Source organism: Bufo bufo, chromosome 7, assembly GCF_905171765.1.
Source record: "Bufo bufo chromosome 7, aBufBuf1.1, whole genome shotgun sequence".
In the NCBI taxonomy this organism is placed as follows: domain Eukaryota; kingdom Metazoa; phylum Chordata; class Amphibia; order Anura; family Bufonidae; genus Bufo; species Bufo bufo.
Genome location: NC_053395.1, coordinates 175,796,511 through 175,816,211, shown reverse-complemented (window position 1 = coordinate 175,816,211; position 19,701 = coordinate 175,796,511). Strand labels below are relative to the sequence as shown.

The 19,701-nt window shown below is 42.4% G+C and overlaps 2 protein-coding genes across 3 annotated transcripts in view; one reads left to right on the top strand and one right to left on the bottom strand.

The window, feature by feature from the left end:
- ITGA4 (integrin subunit alpha 4) overlaps positions 1-4,493 on the top strand; it is a 177,367-nt gene extending 172,874 nt beyond the window's left edge. For both annotated transcript variants that reach the window (XM_040439486.1, XM_040439485.1), the window contains exons 27-28: positions 36-155; positions 3,377-4,493. In XM_040439486.1, the coding sequence (XP_040295420.1) occupies positions 36-155; positions 3,377-3,481 (225 nt within the window). In that variant the 3' untranslated portion in view covers positions 3,482-4,493. The remainder of the gene's footprint in view (positions 1-35; positions 156-3,376) is intronic.
- Positions 4,494-6,740: 2,247 nt separating this feature from the next.
- The window catches only part of CERKL (ceramide kinase like), a 139,874-nt gene continuing 126,913 nt past the window's right edge, over positions 6,741-19,701 (bottom strand). Inside the window, exons 8-14 of the mRNA XM_040441505.1 lie at positions 18,562-18,624; positions 17,591-17,622; positions 16,962-17,070; positions 13,998-14,094; positions 10,278-10,462; positions 6,886-8,400; positions 6,741-6,793 (exon numbers count right to left, since the gene is read on the bottom strand). Of these exons, the coding sequence (XP_040297439.1) occupies positions 8,319-8,400; positions 10,278-10,462; positions 13,998-14,094; positions 16,962-17,070; positions 17,591-17,622; positions 18,562-18,624 (568 nt within the window). The 3' untranslated portion in view covers positions 6,741-6,793; positions 6,886-8,318. The remainder of the gene's footprint in view (positions 6,794-6,885; positions 8,401-10,277; positions 10,463-13,997; positions 14,095-16,961; positions 17,071-17,590; positions 17,623-18,561; positions 18,625-19,701) is intronic.

Below are 19,701 nucleotides of genomic sequence, written 5' to 3'. Positions count from 1 at the left end.
ACGTCTTCATTGTGTGATTGTTTATTCTTCTCCAGGTTCTTCAAGAAGCAGTTCACAATCAAAAACAAAGACGTCATGTTATATATACAATAATTGGAATAAGCTTATTACTAGGACTTCTGCTATTCTCACTCATGACATTTATCTTATGGAAGGTAAGAGTTTGGCCTCACCATGACATATTTTTTGTGAATTTCAACTAAAAACTTGGCTAATGGTTGATCTGAAAGGCTTGGTTAAAGTAGCATTAAACTGATTATTATTTTATTTGGTTAGCCCTGTTATTCATTAAATGGGTTTCCCAGGACTTAAAGGGATTGTCCTAAGATTTAAACATATCTGGTGATTGCTGAAGATAGCCAAGTGTGGTACTCTGCTATCCCCAGCAGTCCCACAGAATCATCCAATCACTGCCCGTTAGTCAGGACTGGTTGAGCGGTCATTTCCAGAGGAGACAGGCAAGGACTATGTAAGTGTCAGAACAAGAGTATTGATTCTTTAATATTTTGCACCATTTTAAGCATTTTACAGAAAATTGTGCCCGCTAAGCAAGCCCTTTAACTGGGTCACTTCATGAAGACAACCCTTCTCCACATGCCCTACTGGGAACTCCCTCTATGCGCCAGAACAAGTGACCTCTGCAAGCGTCTTCTGTTTGACTTTAGCCATTTTCATAATACCACCACATTTCTCCTGCATGGGAGATGTTTGGCTGGAAGAGCTTCTGCTGGCTACATCAGATGTTTGCTGGGGAAGGGGTTGCCAACCAGAATTTTTCTCTAAATTATGGACAGCAAACATTTTTTATGGACAAATTGAAAAACTATAATAAATGATAAAGATAAATAATACATTTCTATAGCACAATATACTGTTAAGAACTCCAGCATTAACAGCATTTACTGTGACCTGTTAAATGATAATTACCACCAAAATAATCTAGCCAAGTACCACCAGACTCAGAAAAAATCATGGACACATCTATTTTTTTCACAAACACAGGAAAAGGTCACCTATTTTTACGGACTGTCCAGAAATTTCTGTATGGTTGGCAACCCAGTGCTGGGGTGCCGAGAGCAGGGTCATATTCTGATGAAACAGCCCCTTTAAAGGGTTTCTGTTACCCCATTAAACCGTTTTTTTTTTTTTCTTTACTAATAATCCCTACACTGCGATCTCAGCATACATAAGCTAATTAATGATTTTCGTTCAGTAGAATTTGCTAAAAATCGATTTTTATAATATGTAAATTACCTTGCTACTGCTGGTAGCAGCCGCATCCTCCGATGGTAATGACGCCCCCTCCGCTTGTTGATTGACAGGGCCAGGGAACGGAATCGTTCTCTGCTGGCCCTGCCTGTTTTCATTCAATATCTGGCGCCTGCGCCGCGGCTGTACCTATCTTCAATCTGCGCAGGCGCACTGAGAGGCGGCCACTCACTCGGCCGCTTCATCCTCAATGCGCCTGCGCCGGGTGTAGATGTGACGTCATCGGCGCAGGCGCATTGAGGATGGAGCGGCCGAGTGAGTGGCCGCCTCTCAGTGCGCCTGCGCAGATTGAAGATACGTACGGCTGCGGCGCAGGCGCCAGATATTGAATAAAAACAGGCAGGGCCAGCAGAGAACGATTCCGTTCCCTGGCCCTGTCAATCAACAAGCGGAGGGGGCGTCATTACCATCGGAGGATGCGGCTGCTACCAGCAAGTAGCCGCCCTACTTGCTGGTAGCAAGGTAATTTACATATTATAAAAATAGATTTTTAGCAAATTCTACTGAACCAAAATCATTAATTAGCTTATGTATGCTGAGATCGCAGTGTAGGGATTATTAGTAAAGAAAAAAAAAAAACGGTTTAATGGGGTGACAGAAGCCCTTTAAACAAAAAAGAGTTCTAACTAAACAAATAATTCTGGACAGCTATGTTCTAAATTTTATACATCAACAAAATGAAAACTTGTAAAGGGGTTGGCCCATCTCAGCATTTGATGGCGTATTGCTAGGCTATGCCATCACTGTCAGATAGGTGCAGGTCCCACCTCTGAGACACGCTCCTTAGTCCAGAACAAGGCTCCTGAAGTAAAGAACATACCGCACATGCCTGGGTGGTCTTCATTCACTACTGGCTACTTGGCTATTTTTTAGAACTCCCATAGCAGTGATTAGAGGGTGGACCAGTTTATATGGTGAACTCTCCTTTTACTTCAGGGGATGCCGGTTCTGGAGATCGGTGCTCCGCATCTGAGATGAGACAACCCCTTTAACTATAGATCTAACTATATCCCGATTTTCTGCACCCAGGTGGATGTTAGCACCTTCTCTTCCCTTGTGATTTCTTGGTGACAGATATACATTTCTGTTCTCACATGAGTAGACTTAAATAGCACTTGATAATTGAAAAATCTAATCTTTTAATGGGAACCTGTCACTTTGAATATTGTGTCTGATCTGAAGGCAGAACGGTATAGAATAGGAGGAAGTTTGCAGGTTGATATATAGTTTTATGGGAAAATATTCAGTATAAGGCTACTTTCACACTTGCGGCAGGACGGATCCGACATGCTGTTCACTATGTCGGATCCGTCCTGCGGCTATTTTCGCTGTGCCGCCGCTCCGTCCCCATTGACTATAATGGGGACGGGGGCGGAGCTCCGGCGCAGCACGGCGAAAGCCGCCGGACTAAAAAGCCTGACATGCAGTTATTTTAGTCCGGCGGCCTTTCGCTGTGCACCGCCGTGCTGCGCCGGAGCTCCGCCCCCGTCCCCATAATAGTCAATGGGGACGGAGCGGCGGTCCGGCGGCACGCGAAATAGCCGCAGGACGGATCCGACAGGGTGAACAGCATGTCGGATCCGTCCTGCCGCAAGTGTGAAAGTACCCTAACTTGTATTTTATACATTGGAATTCCTGTTCATCCTGGGGTTTGGAGTCAAGGAGACGGTCCTATGACTGTGTATACCGAAATAGCTGTCAATCACTGAAAGGACCGCCTCCTTGACTCCAAAGCCACAGGATTGGGGATAACTATCAGATCGCTGGAACCCCCACTGATCATGAGAACAAGGGCCCCGCACCTCCTGCAGGACCCATGCTGCTCTCCTGAAATGACCGGAGCGACCGGTCACACATGTGCATGGCCGCTCAATTCATTTCTATGGGAGCTCCAGAGATAGGCTTAGTTGATCGCTTTTACCTACTGGAATACCCCTTTAATCTGCTCAGCTCCTCCTGATCTACGACATGCTGCCTGCAGATGACACTGTATTTTCATGATGACAGGTTTGCTTTAAGATGTCATCATGATATAATTTATAGAATATATACTTTTAACTCATTTGAGTCAGGACAAATTTGACTAAGTTTTATCATTGTTTCCTAGATGGGATTCTTCAAGAGAAAGTACAAACCATGGAATTCTGACATGAGTAGAAAAGAAAGCTGGAGCTTCCTTACTCAAGAGGAAAATGATGAAAAAGAAAACTAAATCTATTTCTGGACCTATAGATATTTTAAATTTTCCATAAATTATGGGGAAAAAACACAAGGAAAAGAAATGAAGTTATTTTTCTTTACAGAAGAGAACTGATTTTTCAGATATTTATCTAGAACTTATCAAGAACTTGTGATGCCTTCTAAAGATTTTTATTTCATGAATGGGTATGTTCTATGTCTTCTTCTCATGAATATGTTCAACCAAGGATCTCAGGAAAGTGAAAGTTTTATAATGATAGAAGAAATGCAATAAAAGCCCTAAGCAGGGAGCTTGATGATATTCATCGGTCATGTGAGATCACTGAAGAGAGACATGGACTGTGTCACTGGAGACGGTGATCCCCAGTAGAAGATCTGAGGTGTTAGAGGTCTCTAAGCACATTGCCTTTCACTTCAACTGAAGCAATTTTGTTTTAAAACACTACGGTTTGTGGGACCAACTTTAGTGGTCAATAATCTACAGTATATAGAAGGAAATGTAAGCCGAGGGATTAAGCATCTTTGCTAGGTCCTACCATGTTACATGTTGTCTGAGGTCATTAGCTCAGTTCCCGTCTTCTCCTTGGCTACTTGACCAAAGTGTCGAAAGTGTATATTTCCTATATCTTTTCAGGGTTCAATTGTGATTCTATCAATTCTGCATTGGAAGCCCAGATGCAAGCTGGTCACCCTGTTATTTTTTCCAAAATGGAGGACTTTACTGAATGAAGAGGGGTTTGATACTGTGGGCAAAACTGAATGTTCAGCTTTGTCCAGTCTGGTTCTTTAATAAAAAGGTAACGGCAAACCAGTGGTATAGGTGATGACACATGTAATGATGGCATTTTCACCCAAATCTTGGTCTTATATAATCAATCCAAAGTTGAAATGACAGCCAAAGCATGTTAATCATACAACTAGATTATCTGTCCTACTGGTTGTCATTTTCACTGTAATTCCCAGGAATTGACAACAAGTTACGTTCTCAGCTGTACCGTTAAATGGGTTGTCTGGTTTAAAAAAAAGAGGGGGTCACTAGTTTTTCACTCTCATCTACTGTATTACCTGAAGTGAAGAGCAGCTACAAAGGTTGTCTGTTGCTCTCGAAGACCCAACATGTCCATGCATTACCAACTCATTTCAGTGACCTCTGTGAAATGCTTCAGTGATCACTTGTAGCTTCTCCCTGAATATTATAGATGTTCCAACAGTGGGAGACTCTGTAATCACCCCTATCATCATGGAACCCTTTCACTTTGAACAATCCCTTTAAAGTTCAATTTATAAGTTGCTGAGACGCTACATTAGTTTAGCTAAAAATTACTAATAAATGTAATTTCTACATTAAAGGGGTTATCCATCAGAATATATTTTTTACATAAGGGGCAGGACGGTGTAAGAAGAAAAAAAAGAGAAGAAGCATTACGTATTTTACCAATCCTCCCCTGCTATCCTTCTGATGCTTACCGGGTCCTTAAAGGACTCTGCTTCTTGGCTCGGCAGGAGATGACAGGGGATGCTGGTTCAGCCAACCAACAGACACAATGGTAACCTGCCTAAGCTATTGACTGGATGACGGGGCAGCTCCTGCCATTTCCTGTGTATCTGGCTGGGATAAGGAAGCAGAGACCAGTGGAAATCCGGTAAGCGTTGGGGCGGCATCCGTGGGGAGTAATGCTTATTTTATTTTTACTCCATTCTGCATCTTGTTTATCCTATCGGACACCTTTAATAATGAATATCCTTCTGATTTATCACTATTTACTCATTTTTTTTACATTTTGCATGTAATTTTCTGTTGATATACCACTGTCCATCCTTTAGCATTGAAATCGGTCACTTGCACATTTGGCACAGCACAACAAAATGAATGTACATATTTCCACAGCAATTCAGCCGAGCAAGCAGCGACCTCACCATGGGGACTGAGAAGCTTCATTCTCTAGTTCAGCAAACAAAATGCCTGCCTCCATATATATATATATATTCTTAGGCCTACTTGAATCAGATTATCATATTTGCCTTTTATACTATTTGTCCCAGGTATAAGAGCCAGTCTTTCTCTATGTTGAAGGGGGGATTATTAGATTTTGTAGAACGGTGTACACAACTGCCGGTTGCTGTTCTAGGAGGCTGCTGATGTAGATTGAGGGGTTGTTTGCTTACAAACATCATGTACCTGATCTTCTATAGATGTATCAGAGTAGGTCTATAGTCAATCCCACGCTGTTCTAGGGAGAAGACCTCTGTAATATCACAAGGGATGGAGAGTGCTACACATTGCTATGTGTCTTCATGGTAACAGACTACAGTTAAACCCTGAGCAGGCAGATCTCGCAGACATACTCCCTTCTGTTATCTATTCAAAAGATGTAGAGTAAAGGAGGACATTAAAGGGAGTATAACTGAATGGTCTGACTACACAGGGTTTGTTTGTGGTCTGTAACTATAGAAACATAAATAAGATCTGCATAGCAGCTGTACACCCAGAATGGTAGGACATTTTTACTCTAAACCATTTGGTTCAGATTTTAATTGCATTGAAGCAATAAAAAAATTGGGTTCTGGAGGTGGACATAACCTTGCATAAGTTTCATTAATGAAAATTGGTGTAGACAAAAATAACTCACATTGTTGAAAATTGAAAAGTCTAATATTGTTAGAAAATTAAAACATAAAGGGGTTTCCAGGGACTACGCATATTTCATTTATATGATGAACCTCTGTTGAACCTCTCTGTATAAAAGAAAGACAGATTTCACATCCCTGTTGTTGACCAGCAGGCCATGCTTGTGTACCCAATATTCATAGCGATGTCAATAGTGTTTGGTCTTAGCAGCTCTTTTAGGACTTATTAAGTCTTCAGACTTTTTTTTTACATATCTAGACCCCAGACAATACTTTGAAATTGATACCATGTGGGATCCAATTGACTGACACTGTTATAAGGTGTTTCTTTCCCCTTGCAACCAATTATTTTTCTAGTGCAAGTTATGAAAAGGGGGCAACCCTTCTGCTTTTTGTTAGAACTACTTTACATATATTTGAACCAGTGACAACTGCTGTGGATTCTTTACATTAGTTTTATGTCCTCACCCAGATAAGCCATGGCTCTCTGCTCTGCGCTGACGAGGGGAAATCACCCCGAAACAGCTGTCTGCAGATGAGGTGCTGGCTTATTTATTATCCAAGTCATGTCTCAAGCCCTATTTAAAGGGTCGAACATTGACTTAGGATAGCTGCCTTACGTCTGGTGGCTTTAGAGGCAGAGCTTGTTAAGAGCTCATTTTGTTCTAATTTATAAACTTTTAAAGGGGCTGTCTCACTTCAGCAAATGGCATTGTTGTCCGGGCTTTTTTAATATTGATGACCTATCCTCAGGATAGGTCATCAATATCAGATGGGCAGGGGTCTGACACCTGGCACCCCCACCGATCAGCTGTGCGCAGTGTGCCGTCTCCCTCCTCTCTAACTATACTTAACCATCTGGGTCCCATCTGACCTAGCAGACCATTGCAATGACAATCAAAGGTGCTCTCAAAGTGTTGCTACTGCCTATTCATTGTGGAGACAGACATTTAGGAGGCTTAAAGGGGTTCTCCATAATTTTTTTTTATATTAGGTTGTTTTGTGTGAAATGAAAATTGTGGTAAAAATGTTTTCTGAATATTTATGTCCTACTGTCTAATATATGTCCATAAAGTCTCTTAAAGTGAGTGGGTTAATAAGCAGACACAAATCATATTTACTACCTTCTACTTTTTTTATTTACCATATTCAGTGTGCCGACATAGCACTGATGTCCTGTGGACTGTACCAAAAAAGATGCAATTTGCATTAAACAGGTTTTTTCAGACTTCCAAAATTGAGATAAAGCCAGGGAGTGTTCTAAAATAACAAGAGAAGCTTTACTCACCTGTCCGATCACTTGCTGCTCCAACACCACCCTGTCAGTCTTTGTGTATGCCGCTGCAGTGACGACATCACTTATCACATGTGATCACTGCAGCCAATCGCTGCCTTCTGCTGTCACATGGGGTAGTCAGGCACATCAATGCTGCAGAGAGGCCGGTGCTCCAGCGATGATGCCTGCGACTACCTCACAAGACCACTGAAGTCAATGATTGGCTACAGTGGTCATGTTTGGTAGTTGGGGAGATCATTGCTGCAGCGCTGGAAATAAAGACCGATGGAGAGCACGAAACCATTGGTGCTAAAAACTGTGGATCAGATAGGTGAGTGTGGATCCTTTTGTTATTTTAGAATACTCTTTTCCTTTACTATCTACCTTTTATTTTTGGGGGTCTCTGAAAACCCCTTTAAGATTGGAATCGCACATCCCAGCCTTAAAGTGAGCACTGACTTGTACATTCGGTACTGAGAAAACAGATACATTAGCGCATAAGCAAAGAAAAAAAAAATGCCAACCTGAAGCCCTTTAACCCATGCTTGACTATCGTAAACCTATAGGCTACTCCCACTGTGCTCAGGTGATAACGCAGACAGATGAAGGAAGGAATACGGAAATGCATTAAATAATTTGAACTGAAAAATAGCTTTGCAAAAAAAAATATTTTTATTGCACATTTGTTTTAATATAAAAAGGCTACTACAAAAGCAAGTGCAAGTTTACAAATTCTATAAACATATGTTGTAAAATAGGCTCGTCTAAAATCTTTATTTTGTGGAAGAATTTTGTACTATTGTGTAACGTTTCAAAGAATTGTGTGTTTCAGTGTTCACAATCCCTTTTAATTAAACATTGCCATTCAAATGTCTCTGCTGTCACAAATCAATAAAAATGACATTTGTAGAAAATCAGGATGTTGGTATTTTATGGCAAGCTTCTGCTACAAACAGCTGCATTTAGCCTTCACCTCCTCCAGTTCCTCTATGTTACTCCCGTACAGATTTATGAGCTCAGGATGTAAGCTGGAGAAGAAGAATACGCGTGTTAAATTCATTGTGGCAAAGAATAAATTGTTTCGAATTTACCAGGAATATTTTAATTAATAGGGGATGTCTGGAATAAAACGCCACTACTCTCTATAAGGGTGGTTTCACACACAGTTTTTAAAAAAGTTGCAGTTTTCGTTGTAGCGTTTTGATGCAGTTTTAGGGCTCATGCACACGGCAGTGCTTTGCGGTCTGCAAAACACAGACCCCGGCTGAGTGCATGCTGTTATTTATTTTTAAACTTTTGTAGAAATGTGCTATCCTTGTCCGCAAAACGGACAAGATTTTGAGATGTTCTCTTTTCTTTTTTTTTGCGGGGCCGCAGAATGGAAGTGCAGATGCGGACAGCACGTGCGGATGCAGACATGCGGTGTGCTCTCCGAAACTTTTGCAGCTCCGTTGAAGTGAATGGGTGTGCATCCGATCTGCAAAAAATGAGAATCAAATGCGGACAAAAACTACAGCCCTGTGCATGATTCAAAAGACTGGTCAATAAAAAGGAAGGACTACTGAAATAAACTGCATCGAAAAACTGCCATGTGAAACCACTATCATGGGATTCTGATTTAAAGGGGTTCTCTGGTTTTTTTCATATTGATGACCTCTCCTTTAGGATAGGTCATCAATAGATTGGTGGGGATCCAACTTCCGGCACCCCCACAGATCAGCTGTTTTAGGAGACAGAGCGCCCTGTGCGCACGTGCCGTCTCCCTTCTCTCTTCCTGCTCGCTGCTCTATGTCTATGGGACTGCAGAGGTGGACAGGAAAAGCGAAGGGAGACGGCATGTGCGCCCAGAGCGCGCCGTCTGCTCAAACAGTTGATCGTCGAGGGTGCTGGGTGTCGACCCCCCTCCAATCTGATATTGATGACCTATCCTGAGGATAGGTCATCAATATGAAAAAGACCAGAGAACCTCTTTAAGAATGGGGTACCTCATTCAAGACTCGTCTGTTCAGTATCGTTTGCTCTTGAGGATTTGTTACGTTCAAGCATTACACAGATAAGTGACTGCACAGTGCAATGCTATACTTGCCCTGTGGAGGCGCTGCAGGGAAACTGGATAATGATGTGTCCACCCTAACAGTTCCAAGTATTTTGCTATGGACTCTAATTTCCCATGATACAAATTCAATATTATTCATCATCCCGACATGCTTGAAGAATGCTCAACTGTCTGCAAGTAACATTAGCACCACTGGACGGTCACATATAGTATAAACAACTTCTAGAAGAGTATCATGAAATTGAGCTTTGTCAAGCCGGTAATCTCATGCCACTTATCTCGGGACATGTCGAAAAGTGGAAAGGTTAGTAAGGACGCATCTGTAAATGCTGTAGATCATGTTTTGATTAGTACCTTTGTGGGGACCCTTCTGCTAAAATACATTTTATAAAGTGGACAAGCCCTTAAAAAAGTCAGTGTAGCAGTACATATCTTGAAAATGGTTCATGCATATAGCCATCAGTACAGCTTAACCAGGTCTACATATAGCCACCTGTCAGCCAACAATACACAGATAAAGCCAAGCAGAAATTGACTCTGATAACACATGTCACAGTGTTACCTCGGGCCATCTTTTGACAAAAGCCATTGAAATACATTAAAAGAGTTAACCATTGTGTGCCATTTTTTTTACTTTAACCATCAAGCAGCATCTGTATATTTGCCTTGGTTAAAATATAACATTTTATACTAACATCAGACGTCACAGATCCAAACATCTTCCATTGCATTCATTGGTAACGGTGAGAACTACCTACTTTAACATGGAAATGAACTAGAGGTAGTTACAGAGTCTTGCCTATTATTTGCTCATACTTGTATACTCTATCACTGTGTGGTGTTACTCACCGGACATGAACTTCAGAAGACGCTTCCAGTAAATCTCCATCGATATTCCATGGATGAACATCTTCACTAGACCCTGTATGATCTTCTCCACTAAGTTCATGTAAGCCATTACCGCAGTGATTAATGCTCTGAGGGCAGAGCTTCACTTCTTTAACCAAGTGAGCTTGAACAAAAGGAAAGTCAAACTAGAGAAAAAAAAATAACAAGTGTAAATTGTACAACTTTAAAGGGATTCTGTCACCTGGATTTTAGTGACAGAGCTTTTAACATCATCAGTCTGCTCGTTTTGCATTAAAATATACTAGTATTACTACCCTAAGTGTTGTCATTTGTCTAGAAAATCACTTTTATTAATATGGTAATTACCTGAGTAAGGTGCTCAAGGGGCTGTCCCTCCGGCCGTTGGTGCCCAGCCGCAACCCCTTCTCCTGAAGCCCAGCACTGCCCCACTGCTAATTTATTCACTCCTCATTGCCGGCTGGGCGCATGTGCAGTGCGTACTGTGAGGCCGATTCCAGGCGCTGACATGTGTATCCACAGAATGCGTTTGCTGAGCCATAAGCTCGCGCATGCGCCGTGGATACACATCTCAGCGCCTGGAATCGGCCCTCACTGCACATGCGCCAGCCGGCAATGAGGAGTGAATAAATTAGCAGTGGGGCGGTGCTGGGCTCCAGGAGAAGGGGTGCGGCTGGGCACCAACAGCCGGAGGGACAGCCCCGTGGGCACCTTACTCAGGTAATTACCATAATAATAAAAGCGATTTTCTAGACAAATGACAACACTTAGCGTAGTAATACTAGTATATTTTAATACAAAACGAGCAGACTGACGATGTTAAAAGCTCTGTCAAATACAGGTGACAGAATCCCTTTAAAGAAGACCTGTGAGCACTGACATGTTGGTTAGTAACAAAGTAACAATTCTGGAGCATCTTTTTTTATACTCCACATGGCGCCAACTCTCTGTTATTCCTCCTAGAAATGTATGTTTACAGTAAGAACTGGATGTTACCATTCCTCTAAGGGGTGTGGGTACACAGGCTGCATAAACATGAAAGTGAAAAACAGTCATGTGACCACGGCAGTCTATGGGGGTATTCACATGACAATTTTGTTTAATGGCTTATTAATACTGTTGTTAGAAACTTACCTGTCAGGGCTCTGGCGGAGTGATTCACAGCCCCAGCGCAGCTGCATCGGGAGGGACGCGCTGCTCAGCCATGCCCCCTGGTGATGTGACAGCATCCATAGCAACAGGATGCAATGCTCTGTTTCTCCCCATAGTGGGTGTGTGCTGGGGAACTTAGACTAGCAGTGGGTCGATTACTCAGCTGCTCTATTACTGTGTACTACTGTTTCTGACTAATGGACTGCCGAGTCAATGGCCCTATCAGGTTCTGATCCAGGCACTCAGCTCCCTATATAAACCCCTCCCGGGCCATACACCAGTGCCAGCGATAGTCTCTGACTCACCAGCTTTGTTTCTGGTTCTTTGTTCCTGTGCTTACTGGATTGCTCGTTCCTCTGACCCTGGCTTGTCTTCTGACCCCTCTCTGTTTCTCATTAGGTACTGCGTTGTCCGTCTGGTTCTGATCGCAGTTTGTCTTCTGACCACTCTCTGTCTCTTGTTTGGTTCTGAACAATTTTTTATGTACAACTCTGGTATTGTGTTTGCATGTCTTTTGTTGTTTGTCTGTCTCTGCACTTAAATCGCGTAGGGACAGTGAACCAGTTGCAGTCTAGCTATCTAGGTAGGGAAAGTGGGCTGAGTTCTAGCATTAGGGATAATTGTCCTTGCCTGTCCTTACCTACAGTCGTAACATCCGCCTGGCCAAAAATAGGACATGTCCTATTTTTGGCTGTTTTCATGGCTAGACAGGCCACTATTGAAATCAATGAACACGTTTTTAACAGCACCCGTCTCACCGTTGATAAAAACGATTGCACTAAGTGAAAAAAAAAGTTATATATATATCTTATATATATAAAAATGAGTTTCTGTCTGTTCTTTATGCGCGACCAAACAACTGGACCGATCTGCACCAAATTTGGCACACAGGTGCATCAAGTGTCCGGAAAGGATTTAGGCCGGGTCTCAGCTCTCTAGGACGTACCGTTCCTGAGATATTCCCAAAAATCCAAATATGGAACCATCACATGACCTGCATTAGCCAATAGAAGCCTGCAGGTCTTTCTCCTCATATCCCAACTGCCATACACACGGTCACATGACCCTTATTAGCCAATAGAAGCTCACAGTTCCTTTAGTTTCGATATGAACACAGTTTTACACCAGGTTTCCATAACAACCCAGCCATTTTTCTTCACTGCTGTAAGTCACCTTTAAAAGGGCAGGGCGATGTGGATGACACTGTTAAGGGAGCGGAGTGCTGGAGGTCACAGTTAAGGGGGCAAGCTGCTGTGGAGGTCATAGTTAAGGGGACGGTTCGCTATGGAGGTCAGTGTTAAGGGGCAGAGTGCTGTAGAGGTCACTGTTAAAGAGGCGGGATATTGTGGAAATCATTGTAGAGATGGGGTACTGTGGAGGTCACTGTTAAAGGGGCGGGTTCTGTGGAGGTCACTGTTAAGGGGGCGGGATGCTGTGGAGGTCACTGTTAAAGGGGCGTGCACTGTGGAGGTTACCGTTTAGGGGGCAGGGGAATGTGGAGGTCACTATTAAAGGAGCAGCTGCTGTGGGGGTCACTTTTAAGGCAGCAGTGTACTGTGGAGGTCACTGTTAAGGGAGCGGAGTACTGTGGCAGTCACTCTTAAAGGGGTGGGTGCTGTGGAGGTCTCTGTTAAGGGGGCTGGGAACGGTGGAGGTCACAGTTAAGGGGATGGCCTGCTAAGGAGGTCAGTGTTAAGGGGGGGTGATGTAAAGGTCACTGTTAAGGGGGCGGGGTGTTGTGGAGGTCACATTTTAAGGGAACGGAGCTCTGTGGAGGTCACTAAGGGGGTGGTTTATTATGGAAATCACTGTTAATGGGACAGGGTTCTGTGAAGGTCACAATTAAAGGGCGGGCCACTGTGGAGGTCACTCTTGAAGGGGCGAGTTATTGTAGAAATCACTGTTAAGGAGACTGTGGATGTTACTGCTAAGGGGGCAGGGCACTGTGTAGGTCACTGTTAAAGGGACGGGCACTGTGGAGGTCACTGTTAAGGGGGCAGGGGACTGTGGAGGCCACTATTTAAAGGGCAGCTGCTGTGGAGGTCACTGTTAAGGCAGCAGGGTACTGTGAGGTCACTGTTAAGGGGGCAGGGTACTGTGAGGTCACTGTTAAGGGAGCACGGTACTGTAAGGTCACTGTTAAAGGACGGGATGCTGTAGAGGTCACTGTGATGGAGAACACTGTGGATATCTTTTAACCTCACACACAAACACAATTTATAAAGAATACAGGAATTTTCTAAAACAGGAGCACTGACAGGCCCTCTTTAAAACATATTTATCACTATTACATTGTTTTTGGTCACATGCTGTATTAGGTAGTGACCTACTTGTATGTTATACACCCGTTTTATTTTAAAGTATATCCTTGGCTTCCTGCTCTACATAGTATAGGGGTGGATTAGAATGGACTAAGCTGCATTAAACTGATTGGCAACTTCCAAACCTGTCACATAATGGCTAATGTACTCTGATGGGTCCGCGGGAGTAAAGACTTCTTAAGAGGTCATCGGCATTAATCTGCCCGGTATTTAACAATTACTTCCCTACCTGATTTTTCAGAGTGGCGTAGCGCTTCAAATGCTTTACAAACTCTTGTCTGGAAGTATTTTGTACAATTATCAGTGCCATTGTGCCATCATTTAACCTAAAAGAGAAGATAATAAAACGATGAGATCATTAATAATATAACCTATAATATTCATCATGGTCCAATGCTTTTTTTTAAAATCTCAGACCTTCCTGTAGTCTGTAATAGATATTTGACAGCATGAACATTAAAGGGGTTCTTGGGGCTTTTAATATTGATGTCCTATCACTATTAAAAGCCAGGAAAACCCCTTTAACCCTGAGCCATGGACAATACTGAGATTTACAGCACGGCAGAACATACCCTGTGCAGCAGTCACGTAAAACTAAGGTCCTACTTTGTGCACTGGACACAAACTGAAGAACCTATAGTATTCCATCATTGTCCTGAGGCATGGAGGGGTGGGAAAAGGCGGGGAGAGTGAATGAATACACCAGACCCATAACTACAGTATGTGTCAGTGTATTCTTTCAGGGCTCATAGTAGTTATAGCTACCGGTAGCACAGACCTGTAATAATAATATGCTGTTTGTTTTTTTTTTTTTGTTTTTTTTTTAGCATAGGGCAGCATATTGCGCTGACAGATCTGCCTTAAAGGGGTTTTCCAGTTGGCATCAACATCCCTTAAAATAATAATTTATGAAGGTAGCTGAAATTTGGTGACGTATTTCTTGTACCTTTATTGCTCCTATCTCCCGTTCTGGGATGTGGTCACATGACCATGTGCAGGCAGCTCTTTCTTATTTCCTGTAATGTTATGTGCATGGGCGGGGCAGTGATAGGGGGATGTCTTTGTAACCAGCTGGGTGGGAGGAGCTATAAACTAGCTGGGTGTCAGGGGCGGTGCTAATTCTGTGGCAGAGAAAGGAGAAGTGCATCATGGGTTTGGTTGGATATAGCAAGTGCTACATTCAGGATGGAAACCAACCAGAGTCATGGTTTACATGGTGAAAACAGGTCTGGGGAGTTCAAATTGAAAAAAAAAAAATTGGGGTAAAATGTACGGTACATGAGGTAGGCAAATATATGGGTGTATCTGTTAAAAAACCATGGTAATCCTGGAAAACCACTTTAGTGAGTCCACCAGGCAGTCAGGTGAACCTCACAATGTAAAAAGGACACTATAATGGGATGAAACAAAGACAAAAAAACTAAACAAAAGGGATCCATCAGCAGTTTGTCGATGATTTCCAGGAAAATAACCTACTTTATAGCCCATACGCTGGTCATATATCTAAGCTACCAACAGCTATCAAATCCAACTGCCCCATAAACATTAATGTCTGCTCAGCTTGAAATCCAACCAGTCCAAATCTTTTTACTACTTACATCTGATGTCAGGAGTTCCCTATGACAATATACTGCCAAATTCAAATTACTGATTGTTCAAATCAAGTTTTTATATTGCACATATTTTATTAACAAAATGTGTTGGTAATGTTTGTTATAATTTCCCTGTGATATTTTAAAATAATCCTGAAATCTTGTAGTTTTCACACCACTGAGCCTCACAATAGACTGCCACTTTTCAATAGTCACCTCATTATAATCACAGGCATGATTATAATGAAAGATCAAACTTAATGTATTTTTTGCTTTATAAGACGCACTTTTCCCCCCTAAAAGTGGGGGGGAAATGGCCGTGCGTCTTATAAAGTGAATACTAGTGGAAGCACTCACCAGTATGCTTTAGGTGCCGGGAGTAGGGCGTAAAGCGCTGCAAGCACTTGCAATACTCACCCTCCTAGTCTTCACTCCTCCCCTGTCTTCCCGGCCGGCGCTGCACTGTCCTGACTGCGTATAGCGTCAGGACGTAGTGCGCGCACTATGACCTGACGATGCACGCAGTCAGGTGACAGAGCAGTGCCGGCCGGGAAGACAGGGGAGCGCGACTTCTGCCGGAAATAAAGAAGAGCTGCGGCGCAGGACAGGTGAGAGATGTTTTTTTATTTTAATCTGATCTGAGGTATGATGGGGTCTCACTATGGGCTGATATAAGGTCTGATGGGGGTCTCACTATGTGGGCTGATCTGAGGTCTGATGGGGGTCTCACTATGGGCTGATATAAGGTTGGATGGAGGTCTCGCTATGTGGGCTGATTTGAGGTCTGATGGGGGTCTCACTATGGGCTGATATAAGGTCTGACGGGGGTCTTACTATGGGGGCTGATCTGAGGTCTGATGGGGGTCTCTCATAAAGCGAAAAATACGGTAATTATGAAGCTGGAGGCAGGTAAGACAGGATCCACCACTGAAAATAGGTAATAGTCACAGCTTACCTTCTCCCCCTCCCTGCACAAGTCACAGAGCATGCTTACAACACTCTCTAATAGAAGTCACTCAAATCACCTCCAAACTACAGGTTCCTAGAGTCCATAAAACATATCTCTGAATGCTGCTAACAGAAACTCAGGTAAAATGGACACCCCTATAATAATTATGTACATAAAAAAAAGTACAATAAAAGAATAAAAAAACATATTAGAAAAAAAAGAATATGTATCAGATTGTGGTTCTGATTAGTAAAAAGGTGATGTATTCCCTTTAACACGCAATACAAATACTGCACCTGCATTTCCAATAAAGCAAGGAGTCCTGGCTAACCGTATATAAGTATTATTTAGGGATGGGGTAACACTTCTGATATCTGCACTCCGCTATGAAGAAGTGTTGGTAAGGATATCCGTGTTGTAACCTGGCCTGCTGTTACAGTAATACGATCACAGTAATTATATTTGGAATATTCCAGCTAGACTACTTGACCTAATTTTGCAGATCCTATAATTGCTTATAATCCTTTAGACTGACGGCAACCTATCTTGGGAGACCATGAATCCTTGAGCAATCTGCAGAAATGTTTTTTAGAAAGGTTTAAATCAAACTGGCGGCGTTGGGGAAGTGTAATTCTTGTAAGCCTCTACTGACCTGGTATTAGGTGCCAAGCCTCTAGGGGCCATTGGACAAAGGCAGGGGATTGCCATAATGCTGACATTCAGTAACTGGCCCTGGATGTGCTGCCACTGATCCTTGCTCTCTGAAAGAAGAAAAACACAATAGGCACCTATATATGCAAAAACTGTACCAATATAAAGTGGGTGTATTGCAGCCAATCAGATTAATGTTGCAAAAGAAAATTAGCGATCAGATAGGTTGCTACGGGTAACATCTTCACTATTTTTGCACAAGTTTTCATAAATGTGCCACACATTCACTATAGCTTAGATACAGTAATGATCCCTTTACAAGGGCAACAAAATAATAAGTCAATCAGCACCCATTTAAAAATTACTGCGAACTGTATGGAGGATAAAGAATTGTTAGTACGATCATTCATCCCCCATATACCTGTTTACATGGGGAGATGTGCCGCCCACAAACAATTATTGTTATACATAAAAGATCCAACCAGCTGACGGCGGCTAATCGGTGGCATGTTTTGATGGGCTCATGATAGGGCGAAAAAACAGGGGTAAGGATGCTTATTCCCGACCATCAGTCTGTGGGAAAGGGTCATGAGTCATCACATACAGCGACTACACTAAAATAACACTTACCGGACTTGAAGGAATTATCCTCGTTGTTCTTTCTACGAGGAAAAAAAAAAAGTATCAATATTAACATTAATCTATAGTCTATAAATCTATTTTAATTATTTTTCAATAAATAAGCAATGAGTCTTATTATATACCTACTACATTAAGAAATTCTCTGTTTATTCAAGACGGATATGTCCAATTCTTTATGACTCATTTTGCAATGCATTATAATAGATTACTGTACCTTGACTAATTACAGGTCCATCAGGTTGATCACCGCCTTGTTTACACAGGACAAGGATCAGGAACGGGCTTCCTTATGGATGATCATTGACCGATTATGGACCTGTGAATGGACCTTAAAGGGAATCTGACACCATGATCTTGGACTTTTATTCGCATTAATACATAGGTAGTACTGCTAATAAGGAGTCCAGATTTCTATTTCTTATTTTCCTACTGTCCCTCAGGGACTGAAGCCGAGCTGAAATGCATTGTTGGGACAGGAGGAGTCCGCTCCATTATATTAGCAAGGCACAGCAGTCTGGACTGTGCTTTTCAGCGCAGGTTTAAATGCTGAGAGGAGGGAAACTGGAGCCAGAAGGAAACTAAAAAAAGGCAATCTGGACTCGAGTATTACTGCAGATAGTAGTCCAGAACTGTGCTGACATATTCCCTCTAAGACAAAGTTCACACTAGAGTTACAGCTTTCATTTGTAATGGCTATGCCACAGTGACATATCCAGTGTCTGATGAAGCCAAACGGTCGCCCAAAAAAATCATAGAATTAAAGGAGGTCCACTAGGTTGGGACAACTTTTGACAAAATCAATACCTCTACATAATGTACTATTCTTGCCATTAAAATTTATGGAAATTGTGATGAAACCCACCAACATAATTGAGAACCAAGAGTAAGGAAATATTTCAGCAGTTTCTTCAAATCTAAGTAATTACAGTATCTAGTGCATGGTGGAGGTAAGTTCTTACTTGAGGTGGAATGGTAACTGTTGGTTGCTTATCGGCAAAAATGACAAATGACAGCTATCCGCTCTGTAAAAGAAATGAAACACAAATACAGGACTGGTTACTACCAGTAAAATTGCATCTAAGTATGTGACAACCTTGGTTGATGGTTTAGACCAGATATAAAAATACATACAAATTGTTCAGTTTTATTTATAAAAGCTGCATAGACCATAAAGTCCTATGTACAGTCCCCAAGCAGTGCCTCGGGAGACGCATGTGGCTCATGACCTCCTGCTTTGTGGCTTATCATTGGAGTCCTGAGTTATGACTATATGCTCCGGCAGTTGATGTTATTACACATTCTAACCATCAAACAGTGACATGTAGATGATATAATACTATGGTCAAATTTCCCACTGAAATATATATCTTCAAATGTTTACAAACTTGTGATTTCCTGTTTGCCAATATTTAGTAAGTTGCTCCTGCACTTTGTAGCTGAATGTGCCCCCAACCATCACTAAAACTTGAAGGTGGCTCATAAGGTACTGTACAATATGGTTAGGGACCAAGAGTTGAGAAAACTGATACAAGTCAGTATAACGTATGCATAATAAGTATAGTTTGCTGATTGAATTCCTGTCTCGACTGGGTTCATTAGTGGTGTACAAATTCAATAATTGACAGACTTTCCTTTGTGAGCATGCATAAAAAGGTTTAATGTGATGGATTCACTTAAAATGGGTTATCCAAGACCGATAATGCCCCCCTCATATGCCCAGGCCCCTCACAGAGGTTACCTTACCTGCGCCCCTGCACCCGCTTGACTTTGATGGCCGCAAGGCCGCTGCTGCATCTCCCCGTCACGCGGATGAAAACATCTGGCGTCGGGGAGGGGGGCAGCCAATAGCAGGCCACGACGGAAACAAGCCTCCCTATCGTCATCCGAGATGCTGCACGCTATTGAAATTATCTATAGATTCTTTCATGTGACTTTTGTGCAAATCATTTCGAATAATTTCGTCACATTTTCCTACCATTATATTGACGCAACTATATTCTAAGCTAATTGCAGGAGCGGTTTGGCCATAGACCCTACAGCGACATTTCCAGGTGGGCCTATGCCTAGGAGGGCCACCCAAACCCTCTTCATGGCCACTA